General features: G+C 40.3%; 1 protein-coding gene across 1 annotated transcript in view; it reads left to right on the forward strand.

The window, feature by feature from the left end:
- Positions 1–735: 735 nt before the first annotated feature.
- Positions 736–24395, forward strand: part of rngtt (RNA guanylyltransferase and 5'-phosphatase) — a 92761-nt gene continuing 69101 nt past the window's right edge. Inside the window, exons 1-8 of the mRNA XM_083899177.1 lie at positions 736–1126; positions 2511–2620; positions 2709–2812; positions 2905–2993; positions 5043–5118; positions 6078–6330; positions 8623–8732; positions 11035–11136. Of these exons, the coding sequence (XP_083755303.1) occupies positions 1063–1126; positions 2511–2620; positions 2709–2812; positions 2905–2993; positions 5043–5118; positions 6078–6330; positions 8623–8732; positions 11035–11136 (908 nt within the window). The 5' untranslated portion in view covers positions 736–1062. The remainder of the gene's footprint in view (positions 1127–2510; positions 2621–2708; positions 2813–2904; positions 2994–5042; positions 5119–6077; positions 6331–8622; positions 8733–11034; positions 11137–24395) is intronic.

The following is a 24395-nucleotide window of genomic DNA, read 5'->3' on the forward strand; positions in this document are numbered from 1 at the left end:
ACAACATTGTATATGCTATTTACATACAGTATATAACGTGTACTTCTTATTGTGGTGATACTTTTTTTTAATTTTTGTACAGAAATATCACACAGGTGCCAACATCAGAGGCTGTGTACAGTTTGTATTATACTTTATACCTCCAGTTTGTGTTGTGTTATGATATAACATACAAATGTATATAGAGGAACAGAATGTTCATCGTCGACATATTAGCTCTTTATTATAATAATGTTCTCATTTGTTTCCCGTTTGTAGTAAAGTCGTTAATGTTCACTAAGTATTGTTCTTCTTTTTCCACATAAATTAAACTACACAAAACGTCAGCTGGTCTATTCCAGTATAAGTCTGTATTATAATATAACATCATAGTTATGATAATAATCAAAGGCACAAAGGCCAACCGTGGCCTTTAAAGATAACATCAAAGGTCATCACAGGTGAGAACACAACTTGAATTGGTCCACTTGGACACTCTTTGCTCCACAATATGTTCAACACAGCAATGAATAATGACAATTAAATTACTTCTATTTTAATTTAATTTAATTTACAACTTGAATTTCCAAAATAAAACATGTGGTTTTCTTGCTTTATTTTGAAAATTGTAAAACGAGCGATGTTGTCAATCTAAAATTTGCCCTCCACAGCAGTAGTATGTGTCTACAATGCACCCATAGGTGGCAGTGTGATACAGGAAGTCACCTGTTCTACACAGATTGGCCGCCAGAAGAAGAAGACTTAACACATATTCTAAGCTAACTAGCTAGCATGACCGATGTGGATTACACGAAAACAGACTGAAAACACGACACCGTTTGCGGAACGCTGATATGCCGACGGTCGTAGTAACGTGTGTTTCGTGCACTCGCCTGTTGGCCCGTCACAGGCTTGACCGGACCTGATTTCATTGGATGATTTGCATGCATTAGTCGCTGAGGGCCCCGAGTCCGCGGTGTTTAGGGGAACAACGATCGGGGATCGCAGCGATCTCACGGAGGGAACATCAAGCCACGGGCTGCTGGTCACCTACGGTTCACTGCGCCGAAACCTCTCCGGAACATGTCACACACCGGACCTCCTCCCCGATGGCGGAATTGCCCCAGGAGAGGACAACCTGTGGCAGGTTAGACAGAGGAAAAAAAAAAACACAATAAAATACAATAACATGGCAACAAACTGGATTTCACGTACGCAGTCGTGCTGTTGCGAACGTTAGCTCAACGTTTTGTGTCTCATTCTGACTAAATGTAATTTATCTTAAAGGTTTTGGTCACCTAGTTCATTTGGTCCTGCTATTACAACCAACGTGTCACTATTTGGCTCATTCCCAGACTCGTGAAATGTGCTAGGGTTAGCATCACAATGTTAGCATTGTCAGCTAACATGTCTGAACAGATTTGAACAGGTTACTTAAATGAAGAGGTAGCTGGTGCGACATACATTGCCGATTTGTTTAACAACAGTTTACTCGTAATTGTGTGCAACGTTTTATTTATATATATGCGAGCATTTGCAAGTTGTACATAGTCAAAAGTAATTTGTCACTTTTTTTATATGGAGTTTGGTATGCGCGCGCGAATAAAGCATCTACAGCTAACGCTCGCCTAATCACAGACAACCGTGTTATTTGCGATGAATTCGGTACGATATTTATTGGAAATAAAGCAGCTATGGTATATCTGAAGACAACGAGTCCCAAGGAAAGTGTTAACTGGGCTGGCTAGCTTCGATGTCGACACATCACGTGTCAAAACAAACGGGGGCCAGAAGCATGGTGTGTGTACGTGGTCCTGTGCAGAGGCTCAAAGCATCACAGGCTGCAGATCTGTGTTGTGTTTACCATGATATCGTTTCTCCACTCATCATTTGATTTATTTACATGAGTCTAGAGTCTATTGTTTACTTGTTTTTATCCATACAGAATGTGTGGGTCCAGATCTGAATGAGATTTAATAACCATTTCCATTTGTACTGTTGACTAAAACTGTATTCTAAGGTGTAGATTAGTTAGTGCTTCTCAAATATTGAGCTCTTGAAAGTAACGCGTAAAATACAGTGTTGTAAATAAGACAATCAACAGGCTTTCCACAGGAGGCAGATTTATCCCAATAACATAATTTGCTTGTATTATTATGTCTTTATATTTGAAAGTTCTCTGTCATAGGTTTCGATACCTTCCTCTTGTTTTTGAACCCTTTGAGAAAATTCAAATTGCATGTCTAAGTTTACTTTTCCACCAACCGTGCAATCGATCACTAAATCATTTACGTTGCTGGTTGGTTTGTAGGTTTTTTATTAGGGGTTAAAAGGAAGTTGCCATGTGTTAATTAATGGTCATTAGAGGACTGATAACAAATCCTTCACTTGGACTTCTAAATGATCTAAATCCATGTTTTATTAGCAAGTAGAGCAAATCAAATCCAGTAATTCTATATATACATAATTGTCTAAATAAGTGTTTTGTTAGAGATGGTATTCTTGAATTCCTCGTGTTTCCCCCTCCGTAGGTAAATTCCTGCCGCTGAAAACGATGTTGGATCACAGGTACGATGACCAAGTCGCAGAGGAGAACCGGTTTCACCCGACCATGCTGTACAACTACTTAAAAAGTCTCAAAGTAAGTCATTCCTCCACGGCGACTGAAACTCTGTGTAAAAATGTTGATTCTCAAAAACTCATCCCACTTCTTTCTTTCTCTTTTTCAGGTGAAAATGGGTTTGCTCGTGGATTTGACGAACACGTCGCGCTTTTACGACCACAAAGACGTAGAAAAAGAAGGCATAAAATATTTCAAGCTTTCGTGTAAAGGGTACGTGTGCACTCTGTCTTTACGCAATTTACTTAACTTACTACATTCATCGCTAATGTACTAAAGTTTAATGTCCTGTATGTTCTTTTTAGCCACAAAGAATGCCCTTCAATTGAGACGACGACGATGTTCATCAGAATCTGCGAACACTTCATGGAAAAGAATCCCACAGAGCTGATAGGTAAGGAAACCACTCGCTTCTAGTGGGATCAAATCAATATAACCCTATGTTGTGGATCATTAGAATTTGCTTCATTTCAGTGTAATATTGGTCTTTTAGTATATGCATGTGGACATCAACCACGTTTTTATTTTTGAAACCGATATAAGAAGGCGAACATGGTCGATATCAAGCGTCTCGAAACAACTGCAACCTGCCGTTATATAGAAAAGTTGAATATAAACTAAAAATAATATGGTTTTAAATAAATGTTGAGGTAAAAATAGCTGTTGCTTTGTCCTGTTTTTCTTGGTTGTAGGATCGCAGGACGTTACAAATGAAAATACAACATTCTTTATTTCCTTTTTAAATACTAAAACATCTAGTAAATGCACCTTAATGTCAAGTTCATATGTAGAATTACACCTGCACATATAATGTTGGTAGACGTATCCAATATGACCAGCAGGGAGCAGCCTTGCTCCAATATTGGTGAAAATTGAGTCTACAAATGTACATGGTTCCTAAACCAACATGCTTAAAAAAACAAATTCAGAACTTTATGTGTATATGTATGTATATATGTGTGTATATATATGTGTGTGTGTATGTGTATGTGTATATATATATATATATATATATATTTGTGTATATATGTGTGTGTGTGTGTGTGTATGGTTTTATATATATATATATATATATGTGTGTGTATAGATATATATGTATATGTGTGTATATATATATATATATATATATATACACACACACACACACACACGTGTATATATACACACACACGTGGGTGTTACCAAGGTGTACCAAGTAACACTTCTCTCACTGAACACTGTGTAGGTGATTTCATGGTGAAAGGGCATCAGTAGGCACCAAGGCAAGAAGACATGTGGGCAGGATTTTCACCGTTGTGCCAACTGCACTGATATTATTTAAGTACACAAGTGTTCGTGTTGACACAAGTGTTTGCTACTTGGTTTATAATTGTTTTATTATAGTGAGTACAGGCTGTGTCAGAGTTTTTATTTGGTGATGTATTTATAACGTGTGTGGAAGTTTCCTGGCTTTTAGTGTTGACTTAGCTAATTCAATATCCTTTTGATAATAATGGTGAAAAAATATCAGGGATACAAGGCCGCAGCATCATCGTTTTGGAATCGAGCACTGAAAATATCTGGGAACCCCTGAGTTTCGGTGGAACAGTGACGTATATTATTGTCATTTGTCCTGTTTTTAAGCGGCTTAAATGTCATTTCTGCCGTGATACGTTGCCTCAGGCGGCCCGGGGGATCCGATCAAGTGCACATGGATATTGGAAGTTGCATTTTCACACCAGTGGCAGCAGGGTGCTCTCTCATATCACTCTATCATCTTGTGATGGAGTGAGTATGAAACTACATCAGGGCAGAATTTGAGAATTTCATCTCAACAAAACCCCCTGTCTGTATCCAGGCTGGTGATTATGGTTTCTAGTCTCTGGTGGTGTACATGTGCAAATTGGACAGTTGTGTGTGTGTGTGTATGTGGTGTATGTGACGTTGTCCTCTTGACACCGGATCAGCTTGTCTTCATTAGCGTCGGTGTTGCCAGGCAAACCTTCCCCATTTTCAGGAGGAGTCAAACGGTTTGGGTTCGTTGGAAAATGCCACTTATATTTTGGATTCTTTTATTTATAAAGGGTGAAAAATCAAGGCCTTTTTTTGTGCCTGCAGAGAGGAAACCAGAAGATTTCAATACAAAATAGAGAAACACACTTGCTCCGTTCTTCTTCACGTGTCCATTTCATCCACTTTCAGCCGCTCCTTACCTCTCTGAATGTTTTCATTCTTCTTCTTGGTTTGTGTGGAAATGCTGCTTTGATGTGGGTTTACAGGCTGAATCCCCTTCAAAGAAAAATGGAGGTTGTTGTGTGCGACGTGGTTCTCATAAGAGCTGATATTACACTTTGGATGTGGTTGTAATGAACTACTACTGCTGAATAAAATTCAATATAAATGCAGATTTGTTGTTATTGTTTGTATTTTAACCCTGTGTGGTTTCTTTTTCCGTCCTCTGAAGGTATTCACTGCACACATGGCTTCAACAGGACGGGCTTTCTGATATCTGCGTACCTCGTGGAGAAGATGGACTGGAGGTAAAAGTTTGACTCCGATCTCGAACAACGGCAGTAACGCAGTTCCTCGCCCTACAACGGCGGAGGTGTTTGAGTAATTTGCCACAGCTGAGCAGAGGTGGGGGTTGGTGGGTTGGTGGGATTTGTCTCCAGTTAGAGGAGGGGTTGGGGGTTGGTGGGGGTGGTGGGAGCAGCTGTCTGAGGAGGCAAGGATCCCTCTGGCGCTGGAGACGAGCAGGCTGCAGAAAAACCCTCCCACCACTTCCTGTGTAATGAATATTCTGAGAGCGTTCACACCGCTCTCAACAACCGGCAGCATCATGTTGTTGTTGGAAGATGATTTTAAAATGATCAACATGTTGCAGCAGACACTGTAGTCGTCTTCAAAATGCGGAGTAAAAAATATGACATGTTGACATTTTTATATGAGGATATAATCAAAATAATTCCCAAGAAAAATAAGTTACTCGTTTGATGTGATGCAATTGAGAATAAATAAGATGCTTTTGGATAAGCCAATAAAAAAGAAGAAAATGAACGGCCCTTAAATCGATCCCTGAGGAACTACGGAATAGTTTTTTTTTTTTTCAAATTTCCTTAATTTTTTTCCCCATAAGCACAGTGTTTCATCTCATTAAACATTAAATTGACTATATTTACCTTGTTTTTCTTTGAAATGAAGCCCTTTATTCATCATTATGGCTGCAACCTATTTTCATAATAGATTAATCTGTCCATTCATTTCACAATTAATGATCAGTTGTTTTGTCCATTAAAAAAGTCAGAAAATGTGGAAAAATCTAAGAAACTAAGAAAAACAAACACTCTCACTGATTAATTGATGATTAAAATAGTTGCCGATTTCTAATCGATTAATTATTGTTGCATTCCTTTTCATCATTCATAAAGATTGAACTTTGACCTTCCTTCAGATGATCTCCATCTACTGCCCTTTCTCTGTTTTTTTTTTCTCTTATCAGCGTCGAAGCAGCTGTGGATGCCTTCTCCAAGGCCCGGCCCCCGGGGATCTACAAGGCCGACTACCTCAAAGAGCTCTTCCGTCGCTACGGAGACGAGGAGGACACGCCCGCCGCCCCGGCGCTGCCCGAGTGGTGCTTCGACGACGACGGCGACGGGGAGGCGGACGACGACGGCAACGCGGTCGGCCAGGAGTCGGGCCCCAGCTCTTCGGGGTCGGCGCCGGGCAAACGGAAGAAAGAGAAGCTAAAGCTGGTGAGCGGGAAACTTTTTTATCTTTTGCCGTTTACCCAAAGTCCGAAAACCGGAAGGTTGCGAAAAAAATTATATTCTTGGCTCCACAGTGCAGCACAGAGTTCTACACAAACCTCCAGCCTCAGAGGATTTATCTGTCCAGTGGATACATGTTATATATGACGACAATGTGCCTGCTAGAACCTGCAAACGATCACTTTTCCAAATGCTAACTGCTGTTAGCTCCCAGTAGCCTCTGTGGCTGATGTCATTTCCTGTCCCTTAAGTTTCGTTTTACTTACAGGGAGCTGGTTCAACTTGGAGAAATAGGGTATAATATGAGACCTTTAAGATTCAGCTGTTACTACGTTATCAGTCAAAAGAAGCTTGTCACACATGTGAAGTGTTTACATTTGAATTTAATCATAAAAAAGTATGAACTACATTTACCTCCACGCTGAATATATAGCAACTACATTTCTTCTCTTTCATAAAGCTAAATTATCTCTTACTTGAGTGTCATACAACTCCTGAAGTGAAAACGCGCTCGGATTCATCGATTGATGGTGTCTGACCGCATTTAGAATTTAAAATCCTCTCAAAGGGAATCGGATTATACACTCTTTAATATGTTTGAGCCACTTCAAATGGAGCATAAATGCAGAATAATCGCACTTTAATGTAATAATTCAATAATGCCGCGTCAACTTCAGGTGAGATTGTGCGGCGATAGTTTCAAAATAAAAGCATGGCTCATTTCCTTGAAGCCCAACTGTCATAAATAAGTATATTAAAAAATTAAATGTTTATTTTACACACATATTTGGGTCTTGTCTGTATATAATAGACTGCGGTGATGTTTTGGATACCGCAGACAGACTTTATTTACTGTTTGGGATGATTAATGTGAGAATATCAGTGCAATTATTCACTTTTGACGGACTGATTTAAGGCATGTTTGGTTAAATAATAGAAAAAAAATTCAATGATAATTGCTTGTCTTTTAACGGTGATTTATTCACAGAGCGTTTCCACCCTCCGCACACGCCCGACCTTGTGCTGTCAGCACACGTTAACATATTTATCAGTTATTAAATGCGAGTGCTTTCGCTATTTTTGTTTTATTTTGCATGATCTGACGAAGCAAACGAGATAAATTTGTGCTAACGATCCCCGCGTTAAACACGCAACCTCTTCTTCTAGATTGAAATGGAGATTTGTGTCACATTTATTTTTTTTCCTCGCCTCATCTGATTAGAGGCGATCACGCTTGAGCATATGCACCAATAATGATAACCCGGGGTGATGTATATTATTATCACATCCAATCTGTTTCTATTGTTATTGCAGTATATTGTAATATTGCAGCAGTTAGGGGAGCATAACTGACTGTGGCGGAGCGAGAGGGGGAAAAACTAGTCATAGTGGATGAGTTTTAGAGCTGCAACTAACGATTGTTTTCATAATCAATTAATTGATGAATCGTTTGGTCCGAAAACGTTGATCAGCGTTTGTCAAACCTGGAAATGACGATGTTCTCGATCGTCTTGTTTTCTCCACAAACCAAAAGAGTCGGTTTTCAATGATTTCTTTATGTGGAGCAAAGAAACTGAGTAAATACGAGTAAAAATGCGTTTATGAGGTAAACGAGTGTCACATATGTAGAAAATCCGTGTTAAAATAGGTCTATGCTGCTATAAAGCGGGCGTTTGACCATAAACTACATTTCCCACAATGCATGGCGATTGCGTTATCCACGAAGTGACGGCACGGCCACTAGATCGCAGTGTATCATTGTATATGCGTCATGCGAGGGGTGAAATTTTATCGGTAATAAATACAGGAAGTTATTTAGCAATATGTTACATAGTAGTTACCTTTAGTTTACATTATATTTGGTGACATTAGTGACATTTATTCTGTATTACGGTTACATTTGGCCCTTTGAGAGTAACCATTATGCTGATGTGGCCCTCGGTGAAAATGAGTTTGACACCCCTGCAATAGCATGTCAAATATTAGGGATCCCTGCTGAAAGTGGAGGCCAGTTACACTGAAGTTGAAGCTGAAACGGATGATAATCTGGTGGATTCACAGAGAAGTGAGAATGAGACGGGACTTTCAAATGTGGAGAGGTCAAAAGAAAAGATGAATTTGTAATATTTCTACCCGTCTCTGCACACCGGGATTCGTAAAGCCAGGCAGCAGCAGCTGTGTGGAAAGCATCAAACATTTTTTTCTCGTACGTGTAGGCGGGCGTGAGTTTTTTTTCCACTCAAGAGTTTTTTTTTTCTTCCTCATTTCCTCTCCCAGGGCGCGGTATTCCTGGAGGGCATCTCGGTGAAAGGTGTCACGCAGCTCACCTCGCAACCCAAACTCGGCGAGCTCCAGCGGATGTGCCAGACGATGGCTGAGTGGGACAGGTAACAATTGCCCCCTGCTTGGCCTGTGTGTGTGTGTGTGTGTGTGTGCGCGCGCAAACGTGTGGGTATGCTGCGTTATGTGTTGTATCAAATTATGGCGCTTTGACTTTTTTTTTTCTCAAATTTTGGACAAAAACATTTTCTTGACTTTTTTTGTCAAATGTTGGACAACATACCACAGTATGACTTTTTTCAAAATTTGGACAACATTTTTTAAAACTTTTTTTTGACAAATTTTGGACATGCTGTGGTATGATTTATTTATTTTTCTAATTTTTTTTTTTTCACTTTGTTTGGCAAATTTTGGACACTATTTATTTATTTTTTCACTTTTTTTGTCAAATGTTGGACGACATACCGCAACTTTTGTTTTTCAAATTTTGGACAAACATCCATCATTTGACAAAAAAAGTAAAATCATTCAACCCACAGTAAAATCTCTGCGCAGGTCATGCCGTTTAATAAGCATTGCAGTCCTGGTCAGGCATGTCTTTGCTTAAAAAGTGTTTATTATTTCCAAAAATTAATGTTAGAAATAATGATTATATTTTAGATTTTATCTTAATCCACTTAAAAATGAACAGACAAGACATTGTTGTGCACAGAACAATAGCTAAAAGACTGTGAGACTATTCCACACACAAGTGCATATTAAACAACTATAAAATGAATTGTTAACCATTTTTCTCATTTAATCTATTTATTAATTGATTTTTCAGCTTCTTATATGCAAATATCCTCTAGTTAATTTGCTCCAATTATCTAAGAAATCATAAAAACCTAATAATTCAGGTTTTTCCTCAACATTTTACGGACGGAACAACTACTTGATTACTCTATTGCAACTGCAGTTTGAGTTGTGTGATATGTATATGTTTTTTTTTTAGTTTTGCTTCACTTAAATATTTATGTGGTTTAAAAACCCCGGTTGGAGCTACGTGTATTACACTTTTAACTGGCATAGAACGATCATCACTGGAAAAAGATTCAATTGCAGCCTCTGCAGAAATGGCTAATTGTGTTGTTTCCAATTGGATTTTGATTTGAAAATGATAAATCCTGTAGACTTTGCTGAGACCATATAGTAACTAACTAACTAACTCACAGGAGTGCTTTTTAAATGTTCATGTTTAAGCCTAATTGGCTTCATACTGGACCTTCACTGATTCCACAGAACAGCGACTGAAAAATGATGATACTCTCTCGTTGTGGATAATTTATCATCATTTAAATGTCGGGCTGCAACAGTTAGTTTATCAATGTTTTTTTTTTTTTTTTTCAATTATTAAAACAAGGTTTTCTGGTTTCTTTAACAAATAAATCATTAAAACTAGTGCTGGGCACGTTAACGCATATTAGTGCATGATGAGTTTCCGTGTCAACTGACCCGAAAAAGATGCGCGTGATGTCATGTTTACGTGCAGCCGCACAGGAGTTCAGGCACCGTTTACCAGTTAGCTGCGTTAGCTCCTTTAGCGCCGTTAGCACGCCTACAGTCGAACTGGAGCGGTCTGTTTATTAAACGAAAAGAGCAGCGCTACAAATAACCAGCGTGCCTATGCACTGCGTATGTGTGCCTCTGTTTTTAAAGTTAAGCGTAAGAGGCGCGTTAATGTGTGTCGATATTAACGCGTTTCAATGACGACGATTTAGTCAAGATAACATGTTTACGTGCAGCTGCACCGGAGTCCAGGCATCTTTTGCCAGTTAGCTGCATTAGCTCCTTTAGTGCCATTAGCGCGCCTACAGTCTAACTGGAGCGGTCCGTTTATTAAACGAAAAGAGCAGCGCTACAAAAACGCGTCATGCGTTGACATGCATCAACGTTAACGCACATTTACGCTTTTCAATGACACCGATTAATTCAAGGTAACATGTTTACGTGCCGCGGCGCCGGAGTCCAGGCACCGTTTACCAGTTAGTGTTGTTAGCTCAGCTGCGTTAGCTCTTTTAGCGCAGTTAGCGCGCCTACAGATGAACTGGAGCAGCCTAGGAGTCACGCAAACATGACGTCATGCGCGTCTTTTTCCCCGTCAGTCGTCATGGAGACGTGCCATGCATTAATGCGCGTTAATGTTGGCATCGTTAAAGCGTAAATGTGCCCAGCACTAATTAAAACGGAATAGTTTTGCTTTGTGGACAGAAGATCATCTTCTCCAGGTTTGATAAACGCAGATCGGCGTTTTATGACATTTTCTGGACCAAACAAGTACTCGATTATTCAGTAAAGTAAAAGCCAGATGAATCGATTAAGAAAATAATCACCAGTTGCAGCCCTTAATCGTCATCATGTCATCTGCAGGTCTGGTTTCCCGGGTGCTCAGCCCGTCTCCATGGACCGACAGAACCTCCGCTTCCTGGAACAGAAGCCATACAAAGTCAGCTGGAAAGCCGACGGCACGCGGTGAGTCTAACCTTCATGTGTGTTTTTCTTTTGCCTCGAGTAACTCCTTGTCCACATGCATCAATACCTGTATCTTCACTTGTGTCTCTGGACGATTTGTTTCTCTTCCTCCGTTCATTAGCCTGCCTTTCAAAAGTCAATACGTGGAGTTTGTGTAAGCCTCACAGGCGTCTGTCAATTTACTCTCCCGGCTTGTTAGTGTTACAGAATGAGTGGAATACTAACACGTGCTTTTAATTCCACTACCTGGTCATCGCGTAGCAGTGGGAAAAAATGTGAACTGAAATTATAAATAGCCACCGAGCCAAACAGGGTGATTCCAAAATGGAATAAAACATAGAGCCGGGAGCTTTTTGTGCAGTCATTTGGGCCTGAATTACATTTTTTTCCCTCTTGTTCTGCGTCTCTGATGCTTAAAGCTAGTGTTGAGGGCAAACACTAGAGATTTAGTATTCTGCTGGCCTGCTGTCTCACTCGCTCTCACTCACTGGTGCAAATTTGCAGTGTGCTGGTGAATATTTAATGACTGCAGTCAATTTCAGAGTTTAACATATCGCTGCTTTAATTTCCTCGCGGAGACGAGCCGACGCGGCCTCAGACCGGGATGCTGCGGCTGCCGCTGATGTGTCCCAGTGTTCTTAGAAAGACCGTAAAGAGAAAGAGAGAGAGTGATACTGGGTTCCACTCTTGTCCTTCAAACGTCTGTCCCTGCAGCTACTTTAGTCTGGGAAGAGTACGGTTGCGTCACTTCATGAGGAAACAGACACACAATGTGCAACATATGAGTCACCCATTCAACTGTGTGAAGTCGGGAATATGAACCTCGTACCTTTTTTTTTTTTCAGGTTAAAAATGGCACTGTGCAAACCTGAGTTCTTTTTAAATGAGGAAAACAACTTTAGAATCATGTGCGTGTGCATACTTTCTATATTTAGTGATCAAAACAGGTTGTGTGTGTACGTGGAGACGATATTGAGCCAGGTTGTCATCGTTTGGTCCGTAAAATATCAGAAAAGGTAAAAAAAATGTCGATCAGTGTTTGTCAAACCCGGAAATGTTTTTTCCACAAACCAAAATGATTCACTTTTAATGATTTCTTTGTTAAACAGAGCAAAGAAATGAAGAAAATAATCACATTTAAGAAGCTAAAACAATCAGAAATCTTGTTTTAATCATGAAAAAAGCTTTAAACTATGAATCGATTATCAAAATAGTTGATAATTCATTAATTGAGTGATTGTTTCAGCTCCAGTTGCGTCTACACTCGAAGTGTGTGCTGTGCAGTCCTGAAAATATTTCACAATAAAAGCCTTGTTGGAAAAAGAAGTATGGATTCAGCCAGGGAATGAAATGGTTAAAGTTTCATCAGTTAAAGTGGACACGCAGGTTCACTTTCATTTAGGGCTGCAACTATAATTAGATTATTAATCGATGACCAAATTAATCATTGACTAATTTCATCATCAATTAGTCTCTGTTTGAGTGTTTTTCAGTTATTAAAACAAGCTTAGTGATTATGCCGCTTCTTAAATGTGAAAGAAATCGTTGAAGGTGAATTTTAATTGTGGTTTGTTGACACAATGAGACGAGCACATCCTCATTTCCAGGTTTGCTAAACACAGATCGACATTTTTCAACATTTTCTGGTATTTATTGGGTCACCTGTACATTTTTTTGTGTTTTCCATTAAAAGTCACACTTTTATTCATGAAAAGAGTTGCAAAATGAAAAGAAAATATAGTCACGACATTGACAAGATTAGAAATAATGATTTTTATTCTAAATAGAGAACCAGCAGAACTGTTTTCAGCTGTGCTAACATCATTGCACAAGGGTTTTCAAATCATCCAATAGCCTTCTAACGTGATTAGCAAACGCAATGTACCATTAGAACACTGGAAATGGGCCTCTATACACCTATGTACATATTCCATTAAAATCAAGACGTTTGCATCTAGAATAGTCATTTACCACGTTGACAATGTATAGAGTGTAATTCATTTAATGTTGGATTCATTGAGAAAAAAGTGTTTTTCCTTAAAAAATAAGGACATTTCTAAGTGACCCCAAACTTTTGAACGGTAGTGTTAATTGTAGTGGAACAAAACTATACAGAAAGTGTTTTCGGCTCATGACCTTTTGCTTTATATATTTGTAGTTACTTCACTGTGCTTGATATTATTATTATATCAGAGTAATTTCGTTATGCCAAAAGTTGCAGATGAGTTGAAAGCTACTTTTTCCTTTTCCTCCTGCGTCTTAACAGCCTCGGAATATTTACTCGACATAAAGCTTGATTCAGTAGATAGTGAAATTTGATGGTTTTCCCTTCTTTTCTGCTCTCTCTTGTCAGTGTGGCATCAATGCCCTGTTGGCATGCAGTGTTGTTGCTTTATCCGTGTGCAGGTAATCAGGTTGTGCTCCTAACAACAGTGGGGGAAACTTTCATTTGTATGCAGAAATGTGAGCGGGGATTATATTCCGTCTGAGGGACAGCTTGTTCCCCCACGTCTGATATTGCTTTTAATATTAAGCACTGGATGACGGAGAGAAATGGAAAACTTTTTTTGTGTAAGCACGCTATCTTATTAGTGCCCCGCGTGAACTGCCATGTTGTTTTTAATTTATTCAGAAAATAGCCTCGCGTATAAGTTTGACCTTTTTGTGTGAAAATGGAATAACACAAAAAAGTGATGAGACACATTTGGCTAAAAAAGACATCAGTAAGTCCTCAGAAGTAAGACTTCATTAAACCTAGAGCGCGAGATAAAGATGGCCGTTCTGTGGTCACTTCTTAATTAATTTATGCAAACACCATAATCTATTGATTATCACCGATTGATAAATCACCTTTCGCGGCACTCGTTTAATCCCAAAAGATGACCCTATGATGGTGAGAAATTATGAATTCTGCACAAATCGCGCTAACGTGCAGATAACTTTCAACACACGAGTTGGGGTTAATGAGCTTTGAGCTGCAGCCGTCGGTCTGAACTGATTGTTCTGGTGTTCTGTGTTCCTCGTCTTGTCATTCAGTGGCACCTCCGGACATGAATTGGCTTTTTAAATGGGAAATTTTGTCTCTTCAAGGTGGCCCGGTGAGATTTTTTGTTCTCTCTTTGCCTATGACTGCAAGTCCTCGCATATTTTTGACATCGGCTATTTTAAATCCCTCTAGCTTTTCTTTGTCCGTCTGGTGAATAGAGATTAGAATGAAATATTTCCTTTCCTTTTTTTTTATTAGTTTATACAAAAATGTTTCTTTTAATAAGGAGGGGTCAAGGTAACAAAAAAGACCATTTAATGTGAAAGTAGACATATTATACCCTATTTCTCTAAGTGAACCTAGTTCCCTGTCGTCCTAATGAACATATTTGTGACATGCTTTGGTCAAAACACCTTAAGGATGAGGCAGCACAGCAGTTCAGAACACTCTGTTTAGTATTATCTGTTTAGGTCCACCTTAAAAAAAAAAAAAGTAAAAACAAAACTTAAGGGACAGGAAATGACATCAGTCTCAGAGGCTACTGGGAGCTCACAGCAGTTAACGTTTGGAAAAGTGATCATTTGCAGGCTCTAGCAGGCACATTGCTGTCATATATAACATGTATCAACTGGACAGATAAATCCTCTGAGGCTGGAAGTTTGTGTAGAACTCTGTGCTGCACTGTGCAGCCAAGAATAGAACACTTCACGGACTTCTGCTCTTCCCGATACTATTACCCTCGCCTGCACTCGCGTGTTTTACGGACAAATTGGAGCGCCGTGAGACAACAATTCCAGGAATTTATCGTATTGTGACGTTTCTATGAGCGCTGAAGTCAACGTCACGTGTTTTATCTCCTGTACTTAGACTGAGGAGGACCACAAAAACACGAGTGTCATCTTTTTTCACACTTTGCCGACTCATAGGGCCTCCAGAGTCCCGAATATAAGTATTAAAATGATTTAAAAAGTTGATTTTGCATAATACGTCTCCTTTAATGTCAATTAAAGAGTTACTGTCAGTCTCAAAGAAAGAGTTCCTGCAGCCACCTGTCTTTGCATCGACAGTTGTGGCAGTTAAAACCCGCCGAGTGCACTAACAGCCGATGTGGTGTCAAAAGTACAAAATCGTATACCTAAAAATATGATGCAGCCCTTCCTGGATGCACGCAGCAGTCGTATAGGAGGAAACACTGTCAGGGCCAGCTTTTCTGCCAAGAAGGTGGCGTCTAATAGGCTTTGGGAAAGGACAACGCAGTCATTGGATTTCTCCGAAAAGGGAAACACAGGCTAGGGTCGGGCGTTTTAATCATCTTGTTTTTTTCCCCCCGATGTCTTCTGTCAGCATTAGATTGGTTGGTGCCTCAGAGAGGATGAAGACGAGGCCAATTATATCAACTGCAACTTTAAACAAACTGTGCTGCGCAATTTGGACTTTATTATAGACACTGGATTTAAGGAAGTTGTTTGGCTTCCACTATCTGAGCAAACACCTCATTCACGGATTTAAAAGTTTATGCAGAATTTCACGTCGAGTGGGGGCTGGAGTGAATGGTTATTCCCAATTGGCTCTTTGTAATTACGCTGTCTTTGTTCGTGCAAAATTGGACATTTTTCACTGCAGCAGAGATGGAGTGATATTTGTTTGGTCTTCTCGCCACAAAACGATCAAATATACCATGAATTGGCGCACTTAATGAAGAAAATGTTTTAGGCGTCTGCATAGAAAATTACTTTCAGCCAAAGCAATTTCCCCCGTTAGTGTGTCTCATGTGCTCCATTGTTGCTTCTTCGAGAGAGAGTAAAAAAAAAAAAAAAAAGAGAGAGAAATTATTAAACGCAAGGCTGAGAAATTGCGCTCCACTACGCTATAAGACGGATCTTTTTGTTTTTGCCTTCGCTCTCTCTGCTGTATAAAATGAAATCTCAGCCCTGGCTCTTTTGGCTATGAGAGCGCAGCCCCGTCCATTGACACACACCACTAATGATGTGCAAAGCTTGTGGATCTGGTCTGATAAGGCGTCCCCTGCAGCTCAGCTGCTGTCAGTAAAGCCGCGGGACTAGACTGGCAAAGCCGACACAATGGCCGTCTGTGTCTCATTAGGGCTAAAGTGCTTAGGGGACAGGATTCGGGGGGGATAAGGACGGAGGAGGAAAAAAAAAAAATCTGACTCCCACAGCACCCATCAGGGGACGGGAGCGGAAACGGGGAGAGGGAGCAGGTGCTTGCATGTGTGTGATAAAAGGAGCTTTTTTCAAAATGTTCTTTTTGGCCATAAAAAAAGGAGTAGCCGGTGTCTGCTATTACCATAAGTTCAGAGAGAGCGGGGAGGGATGTAGGTGGTACTGTGACAGACGACCACTGAGAGTTACACAGTACTAATGGCCTCCCTCTGCTTTCCTCTCAACGTACTTGACAGCGTTGGTCGCGGCTAAAGCGGCCAATTAGACGGCCGACGACGAGCCACTTTTTTTGCCCGGTACCACCCCGTCGCGTCCTCGCTAGTCGACAGGTTGTCTTTGTTGTGACGCTGAACCCTCGTCCGTCTGATCTTCTCACGCCGGTCTTTTCCTTTTCCCGTCTGTGAGAATCATCATTTGCTTTCGTGCGTTCGGGGATTTCCCGTGGCCTTTTTTTCCTTTCCCCGTTGTGTTTCTCATTGCTTTGTATGACTTTTTAATGCGTTCATGGTGTGTCCACGCTCGCCCTGGAAATGTGCAGCCACACTACCGTTCAAAAGTTTGGGGTCACTTTAGAAAAGTACTTTTTTTTAAATGAATATAGCATTTAGTGCTCGGCACATTAACGCATGACACGTTCCACGACGACTGATCGCAAAAAGAACCACGTGACGTCATGTTTACGCGACTCCCGATTGTTAAAATGAGTCTCTAAAGTAACGCTAAACTTTAAAAACAGAGGCACACATACGCACTACACATGTACGCTAGTTATTTGTAGCGCTGCTCTTTTCGTTCAATAAACAGACCGAGACCGCTCCAGTTCCGCTGTAGGCACGCTAGCGGCGCTAAAATAGATAACGCAGCTAACTGGTAAACGGTCTTCGCGGCACGCAAACATGATGTCAAGCGCGTCCTTTTCCAGTCAGTCGTCATGGAAACGTGTCATGCGTTAGCATGAATTTACGTAGACGCCGTTAACAGCCGTTAGCGCGTTAACGTGCCCAGCGCTAATAACATTAAATGAATCAGAAATACACTCTATACATTGTTAATGTGGTAAACGACAATTCTAGCTGCAAACGGCTGGTTTTTAATGGTATATGTACATAGGTGTATAGAGGCCCATTTCCAGTGTTCTAATGGTACTTTGTGTTTGAATAAAAAATCATTATTTCTAATCTTGTCAATGTCTTGACTATATTTCCTATTCATTTTGCAACTCTTTTCATGAATGAAAGTGTGACTTTGAATGGAAAACACAAACTACTTGTATAGGTGTTCCAAACTTTTGAACGGTAGTGTATATCAGATCGTCGTTCCCTTCCTTATGCCCCCACATTTTTTCCCCGGTTCCTGCGACTTTTGGATGACCCTTATTTTACTCTGAAGGTGAGTCATTTGTTACTCTCTTCTGTCATGACTGGAGGGGGAAGGAGGTCAAATCCTCAGGAGTGTGATGAAGTTCTGTGATGACCACTTTCCCTTGGCCCCGGCATGCGTGAGAACTGTTGGACCCTCGATGGAAATAATTATCTCATGTGGAGCTTCACATTTCCCTAAAACAAAGACCCCTCTTTGAAATGAACCGGCGGACAGTAAAGGGAGTGCTGCTGTCTACCTACGCTTTTATTCCTGTGGGTAGAAAAAGCAGAGCAATCACTGGAGATGGGAGAATTTTTTTTTTTTTTTGCGAGACTGATGGTCCAGCTCTGCGCCGCCTCCACCCCACCCAACTTCACATGGTTTACAACTCCTCACCGCTGTTTTGAAAGATTGTGCTCCCGGGCTCATAGTAATTCCTTCAGAACTGAAGATTCTGCACCACGCCGTTCCTTAAAAATGATGGTCTTCGTAAAAAACCAAATGCCCTCTAAAGACTTGCTCACTGCCTTTATGCACAGACTTGTGGCGTCGAAGCAAAGAAAAGTGTCTTTTTTTGTACAAAAGCTGCAGGAGAAAATTATGAGGTGGAAAAAAAAGACATTTTTTTTTTTTTATTATTTTACCTATTGTCCTGTTTTATGATTTTGTTTTTCATGCCTCTCAACCTCGGACAGTCATGGACAGAGGATTTGTGTTCTTCTTGGCCGTCTGCTTCATTTGTTGTGAACACAGTATTTCACAAACACTTATTTTTTTCAAATGTGGCACAAAGGCTTTGATGATGAAGAGAAAAGATTGTGACTGGTGACACATTTGAAGCAGAAACTTTCAAATATACATTTATTTTGAAGCCTTAGATCTACATTACTAATATTATGATGATTTTACTTAGTGCTGTGCAATAGGTTAACGCGCGTTAACGCACGACACGTTTCCATGACGACTGACCGGGAAAAGACGCGCATGCCGTCATGTTTACGTACCGCGACACCGGAGTCCAGGCACCGGTTAGCCCCGTCAGCTGCATTAGCTCCTTTTAGCGTCGTTAGCGCGCAGACAGCCGAACTGGAGCGGTCTGTTTATTAAACAAAAGGAGCAGCGCTACAAATAACCAGCGTACCTGTGTACTGCGTATGTGTGCCTCTGTTTTTAAAGTTTAGCGTTACTTTAGAGACTCATTTTAACAATCAAGAGTCGCATAAACATGACGTCACGCGCGTCCTTTTCCGGTCAGTCGTCATGGAAACGCGCCGTGGGTTAACGTTGACACTGTTAAACACCGTTGACACGTTAAACGTTTCGTCATTTTTTTTGACATTTTATCAAAGAAAATATGAATCAAAAGTGACATGCAGCATAATATGTTAAAATGTTAAAATGAAAGGCAAAGGCAGCTTTGTTTTTATAGCACATTTGTGACGCAAGGGCAACTCAATGTGCTTTACATAAAAACCCAGATAACATTTAGATTTGGAAACATTAAAATTTACCATTTGAAATAAAAAAAAAACGAGTACAGAATAATAAAAAATAGAGAAAGAAGACGAAAAGCCACTTCTGCTCTCGGGTGCTGCCGTTTGTGTTCGGCCCACCTAGCTTGTCAGGTTTCCCCCACTTTAAACCAGCTGGTATTGATGGCATATTTATTACATCTAATCCCCTTTTGCGATAACAGCGACGAGGCACAGCAGGTACGAGGAGACGCACAGCTCTGTCAGCCGCAAACTCATTAATCTCAAATCTGTCTTTGTTTTCCCCGAAAGGTGGTCACACATACTCTCAGTCTGTGTTGTCCTTGGTGTTGTTGTGTGGCCGTCAGCCATCGTCGTCAAAGTGTTCTACTCAGTTTAACTGCATAAATGTTTGGGTATGGTGAAGGGTAACTAAATGGCCTCTTCTGAGGCTAACTATGCCCAATGGCTGATTTAGAAAAATGAAAATCGGACAGAGAGAAGGATAGTGGGGGACGTTGTGGTCTGGTTTAGCCTCTAAAGAGCATGGATACTCAACGGGACCAATTGACAATGGTAATTTCAAGTTCTTTTTTAGTTAAATATGGAAAAAATAGGGTGAAGTCAAATATTTAGGGTATATAGGGCCACACAGTTGGTTAGCACTCTTGCCAGTTTGCACCCCAGTTGGAACAAGGGCCTTTCTGAATGGAGTTTATGTGTTTTCTCCAGGTTTTCCCACTTCCCCCCACAGTCCAAAAGCATGCAGATTTGAGAATTAGGCAAATTGGACACTCTAAAATTGGCCCTAGTGAATGGTTGTTTGTCTCTATTTTGTCCCTGTGATGGACTGTCGATCTGTCCAGGGTGTACCCCACCCTTTTCCTTATGTCGGCTTGGATTGATAAGTAGAAACTAAAAAAGTATTTCACCTTGTGTATCTGTTTAGAACCAGTGTTTACCATTTTCGAATGGTCAGTGAAGGCAACTCACTGGGACAACAGGTCTTGCGGATTAGACAATGAAAGATCGTTCCAGTCACCCAAACATGTACTGAGAAAACCACTGGAAAAAGGACCAGAAAGTCCGTAAATGTGCTGTTTTTTTATCGCAGCATGTATAATTTCAATACTCATTTGCACCTGGATTAGCAAATATCATTATTGTATACCCATATTGACTGGTTTTCACCTGAAAGCTAGCTTAGTTACACTTAAGAGGTACAAGTTAATTAGTCCCAGTTATTAGTTGTACTGATTTAAGAGGCTTAACCTTTCAGGATACAGCAGAACTGCAGTTGCTCATTAGGAAACCTTATAATCCTGCTTTATTATGAAGAGTGCCATTGGGTTCATAAAAGGTTTGTAATGGAACCAGCTGATTTCTAAACATGGGCTATATTTCCAAAAACCATGTGAATATAATCCAGTCTTGTGAGCAACACAACTCGTAAGACTTCTACGGATATTAGGTACACAAAATTAAACCGTTCATTTCATTTAGTCAGGCCACTTCATCATTTAAATCACTCCTAAAGCAAACCTGGCTGTTATTTATGGCTTTTTGTTCGAGCTGTCTCTGAAACAAATGCTCATATTCCCAGATGTCACATTAGGGGCCGTGAAGTGATCACCGTAGTTGAAAATGGCATCAAAATTGACATAAATCTTGTCTCAAAGTCTGCGTGCGTCTCCTACTAACGTGAATCTTGTGGGTTTTGGTAATGCACGGTAATATATTAGTTAAGTTTTAAACATTATTCCAATGAAAAGAGTTCAGTGATTTATAATTGTTTACCTCATAGCAGACTTCATTCATTTATCACACGATTCAGTAGTGACTGTGTGAGTAAAGGCTTACATCTGTTATATTTCACCAGTATAAATATATTCTGCTGCTTCTGCTACAGTTTTGGGTTTCACTTTTCCCCCCCAGTTTGTCTTTGAAAACCAACAGAAGGGAGGATCAGCAATTTTGTTTTCGTAGTGTTTGCCAACTCAGTGATTAGCAGACTCAAACAATCAACATTTGGCATGAACGCTTCGCTTTTGACTCTCGTGCCTCTCTGGACGTTATTCAGAGTTTTAATATCTTGTCACTAAGCCTGGTCGCGAGTTGTTTTTGAGGCTTCACTTTAACTCACACTGTGCAATCGTTTGCCGAGCAACAGTGGCATCTGCAGCCACCGGTAAGGGGTCAAACTACACAGTCACGTTCACCGCATTGAAATGCAACCTCGTGAACTCTAGCCTCCAGAACCAGATGTGCGTTTCGCTGTAACAAAACACCTAAACTGGGCATCAACGGCGTCGACGTTAACGCACGTTAACGCAAAAAAGACGCGTGTGACATCATGTTTATGTGACTATTGATTGTTAAAACGAGTCTCTAAAGTAACGCTAGTCATTTAATAAACTGTCCGCTCCAGTTTGACTGTAGGCACGCTAACGGCGCTAAAGGAGCTAATGGAGCAGTTTGTCGTCGCGGAAACCCATTAAACGCATGACGACTGACTGGGAAAAAAACCGCGTGTGATGTCAGTACACAGGTACGCTGGTTATTTGTAGTGCTGCTCTTTTCGTTTAATAAATAGACCGCTCCAGTTCGTCGGTGCGCTAAAGGAGCTAACGGAGCTAACTGGTAAACGGCGTCTGGACTCCGGTGCCACGGCACGTAAACATGACATCACCCGTGTCTTTTTCTGGTCGGTCGTCATGGAAACACATTGATGTGCATTAACATTAACACATGACGCGTTTCCATGATGACTGACCGTAAAAAGACTCGTGTGACGTCATGTTTACGTGACTCCCGATTTGTTAAAATGAGTCTCTAATGTAACGCTAAACTTTAAAAACAGAGGCACACATACGCAGTACACAGGTACGCTGGTTAATTGTAGCGCTGCTCTTTTTGTTTGATAAACAGACCGCTCCAGTTCGACTGTAGGTGCGCTAACGACGCTAAAGGAGCTAATGCAGCTAACGGAGCTAACTGGTAAACGGTGTCTGGACACCATGTCTTTTTTCTAGTCAGTCGTCATGGAAACGCGTTGACGCCGTTAACCGTCATTAACGCTCCCAGCACTCATTTTTTCCCTTTTTTTAATGACTTTGACATCTTTTCAATGTGCAAGAACAGCCCTTTGGGGTGTTATCTAGAAATTGGTACCAATTTCCTCATTATAAGCCATTGTACCTTCAAAATAATTGTGAGGATTTAATTGGAATTTGTCCAATCCACATTCAAATAACTCGTCTAGTGTCATTTTATTCGGTCCCAATCATCCTGAAACATCCCGTTACACGGCAAATATTAGTCCTTTTAACGTCGGGCAGCTCATACAGACGAGGATTGATGTTGTAATTGAGTTTTGTGATTGAGTTTTTGTCGTCGGTGCAGATCCGCACATGCGCACACGTGAAAGCTGATTAGGCTAGATTAGGGCATCTTAAACCAAGAGCCGGGAAGATCGTGACTCCCCACCTGACGTGTGTGCACTCATGCTTTTTCATGCTTTCTCAAGATAGTTTTCTTTTTTGGGAGCACAGATGGAGCGGTAAAACTGATAAAAGCTGTGAGGTTGTGTCTGGTTCTTGATGATTGTGCTTTATTTTTTTTGTGCTTCTCCAGAGACCTGTCGCACCTGTGAGCATAATGTTAAGGAAGAGTGGAGACAAATTAATACCAAGCCAAATACTCATATCATATCCTGTGCTGTAGAACTGGCCTGTTCTGACATCAACTTAAACAGTCACCGGTGTCAAAAATTTTTAATATCTCAGCCGAGTGCACTCGTGGAAGAAAAAGTCATTTTCCAGCTTTATTTCGTCTGGAGTTTTTCCTCCATGGCCCCATGAAATGAAAAATGCATGTTCCCAATTTTAATCCTGTGTCTGCACAGTAATTGTTCATTTGTCTCTGGTAATTTGCCAGATATATGTACAAAAATGTTCATAGTTTCTCATCAAATCCTGGATTTTTTTTTCTCCTTTGATGGTTCATCATGCACTTCAAATGATAGTTTCTGGAATTAAACTCTGTCTTCAAGGACTATAAATTCTCCTAAGTTCTGCCCAGTGTACAGGGAACGTGCTGTCCAGTTTGATTATCAGCATCGATTTGATTTGCAGTGTTACCTAACACTAGAGCTGCGAAGGTGACAAATGTTTTAAAACCTCAAAATAGACCTTGGATATTTGTAGAGCTGCAACTAACGATTATTTTCATAATAGATTAATCTGCCGATTATCTTCTCGATTAATCGAGTACTCGCTTGGTCCATAAAATGTCAGTTTATCAAATCTGGAAATAATGACAAATGTCTTATTTTTGTCCACAGACCAAAATGATTCAGTCGTTTTCAATGATTTTTTTTGTTTATATGGAGCAAAGAAACCAGAAAATATTCACATTTAAAGGTGCATTATGTAATAAATCTAAAGCAACTGGCCATGAAATCCTCCCAATATGTCACAGAGACTCAGGAATAATGTTCATATAACAAACTGAACTCACCAACAACAACAGTACAGACAAAATATTTGCATTAAAAAAATATTTTGCAGACTGCAAATCATGTTTTGACATGACCAATCATTGCAGTCAGTAGAGTCTCAGCTGCCGAGCAACCACGGGTTGCCAGTTCCGTCTGAGCTACAATGGAGGAGAAAATGAACCCTAAAAGTATTTTGAATTTGAGTGTAGTAACCATTTTTGGCCACATTCTTACATATGGTGCCTCAGAAATCTTTAAATCACAAGAAAAGCTTCAGATTTCACTTTGTCCACATCTAATACATTCTTTTCACTACTGACATAGAATAGCAAATAAACCGGGGTATATATTCTGATTTAGATGCTGAAATTGAGCTACTTCTAATTTTTCCCAAAAGAGTTAACAATTCAGTTTTACTAAAATCAACCACTTAATTTTACTACTTTTTTTTAAGGTTTTAATCACCTCCATTTTATTGATTTGTATTTTATGCATTGATTTTGTGGTACACTGGAGGTTTTTTTTTGACTGCGAGTCTTTTATCTCACCTGCCAAGGCTGGCATGGATTAGTTCAGCTTTATGCTCGTGCAAACAAAGCACCCAACCACTGCTGATGTATGCATTTTCAACATCTGTTACAGAGAAAGGCCTGGGTTTTTTTGGTGTGTGTGTGTGTGTGTGTGTGTGTGTGTGTGTGTGTGTTGGCACATTGGCAACCAGAGACTTTTTTTTTCGCTGTAGTTGTGGTTAAAGTTCC

This window comes from Microchirus variegatus (assembly GCF_963457635.1).
Source record: "Microchirus variegatus genome assembly, chromosome: 12".
Taxonomy (NCBI): Eukaryota; Metazoa; Chordata; class Actinopteri; order Pleuronectiformes; family Soleidae; genus Microchirus; species Microchirus variegatus.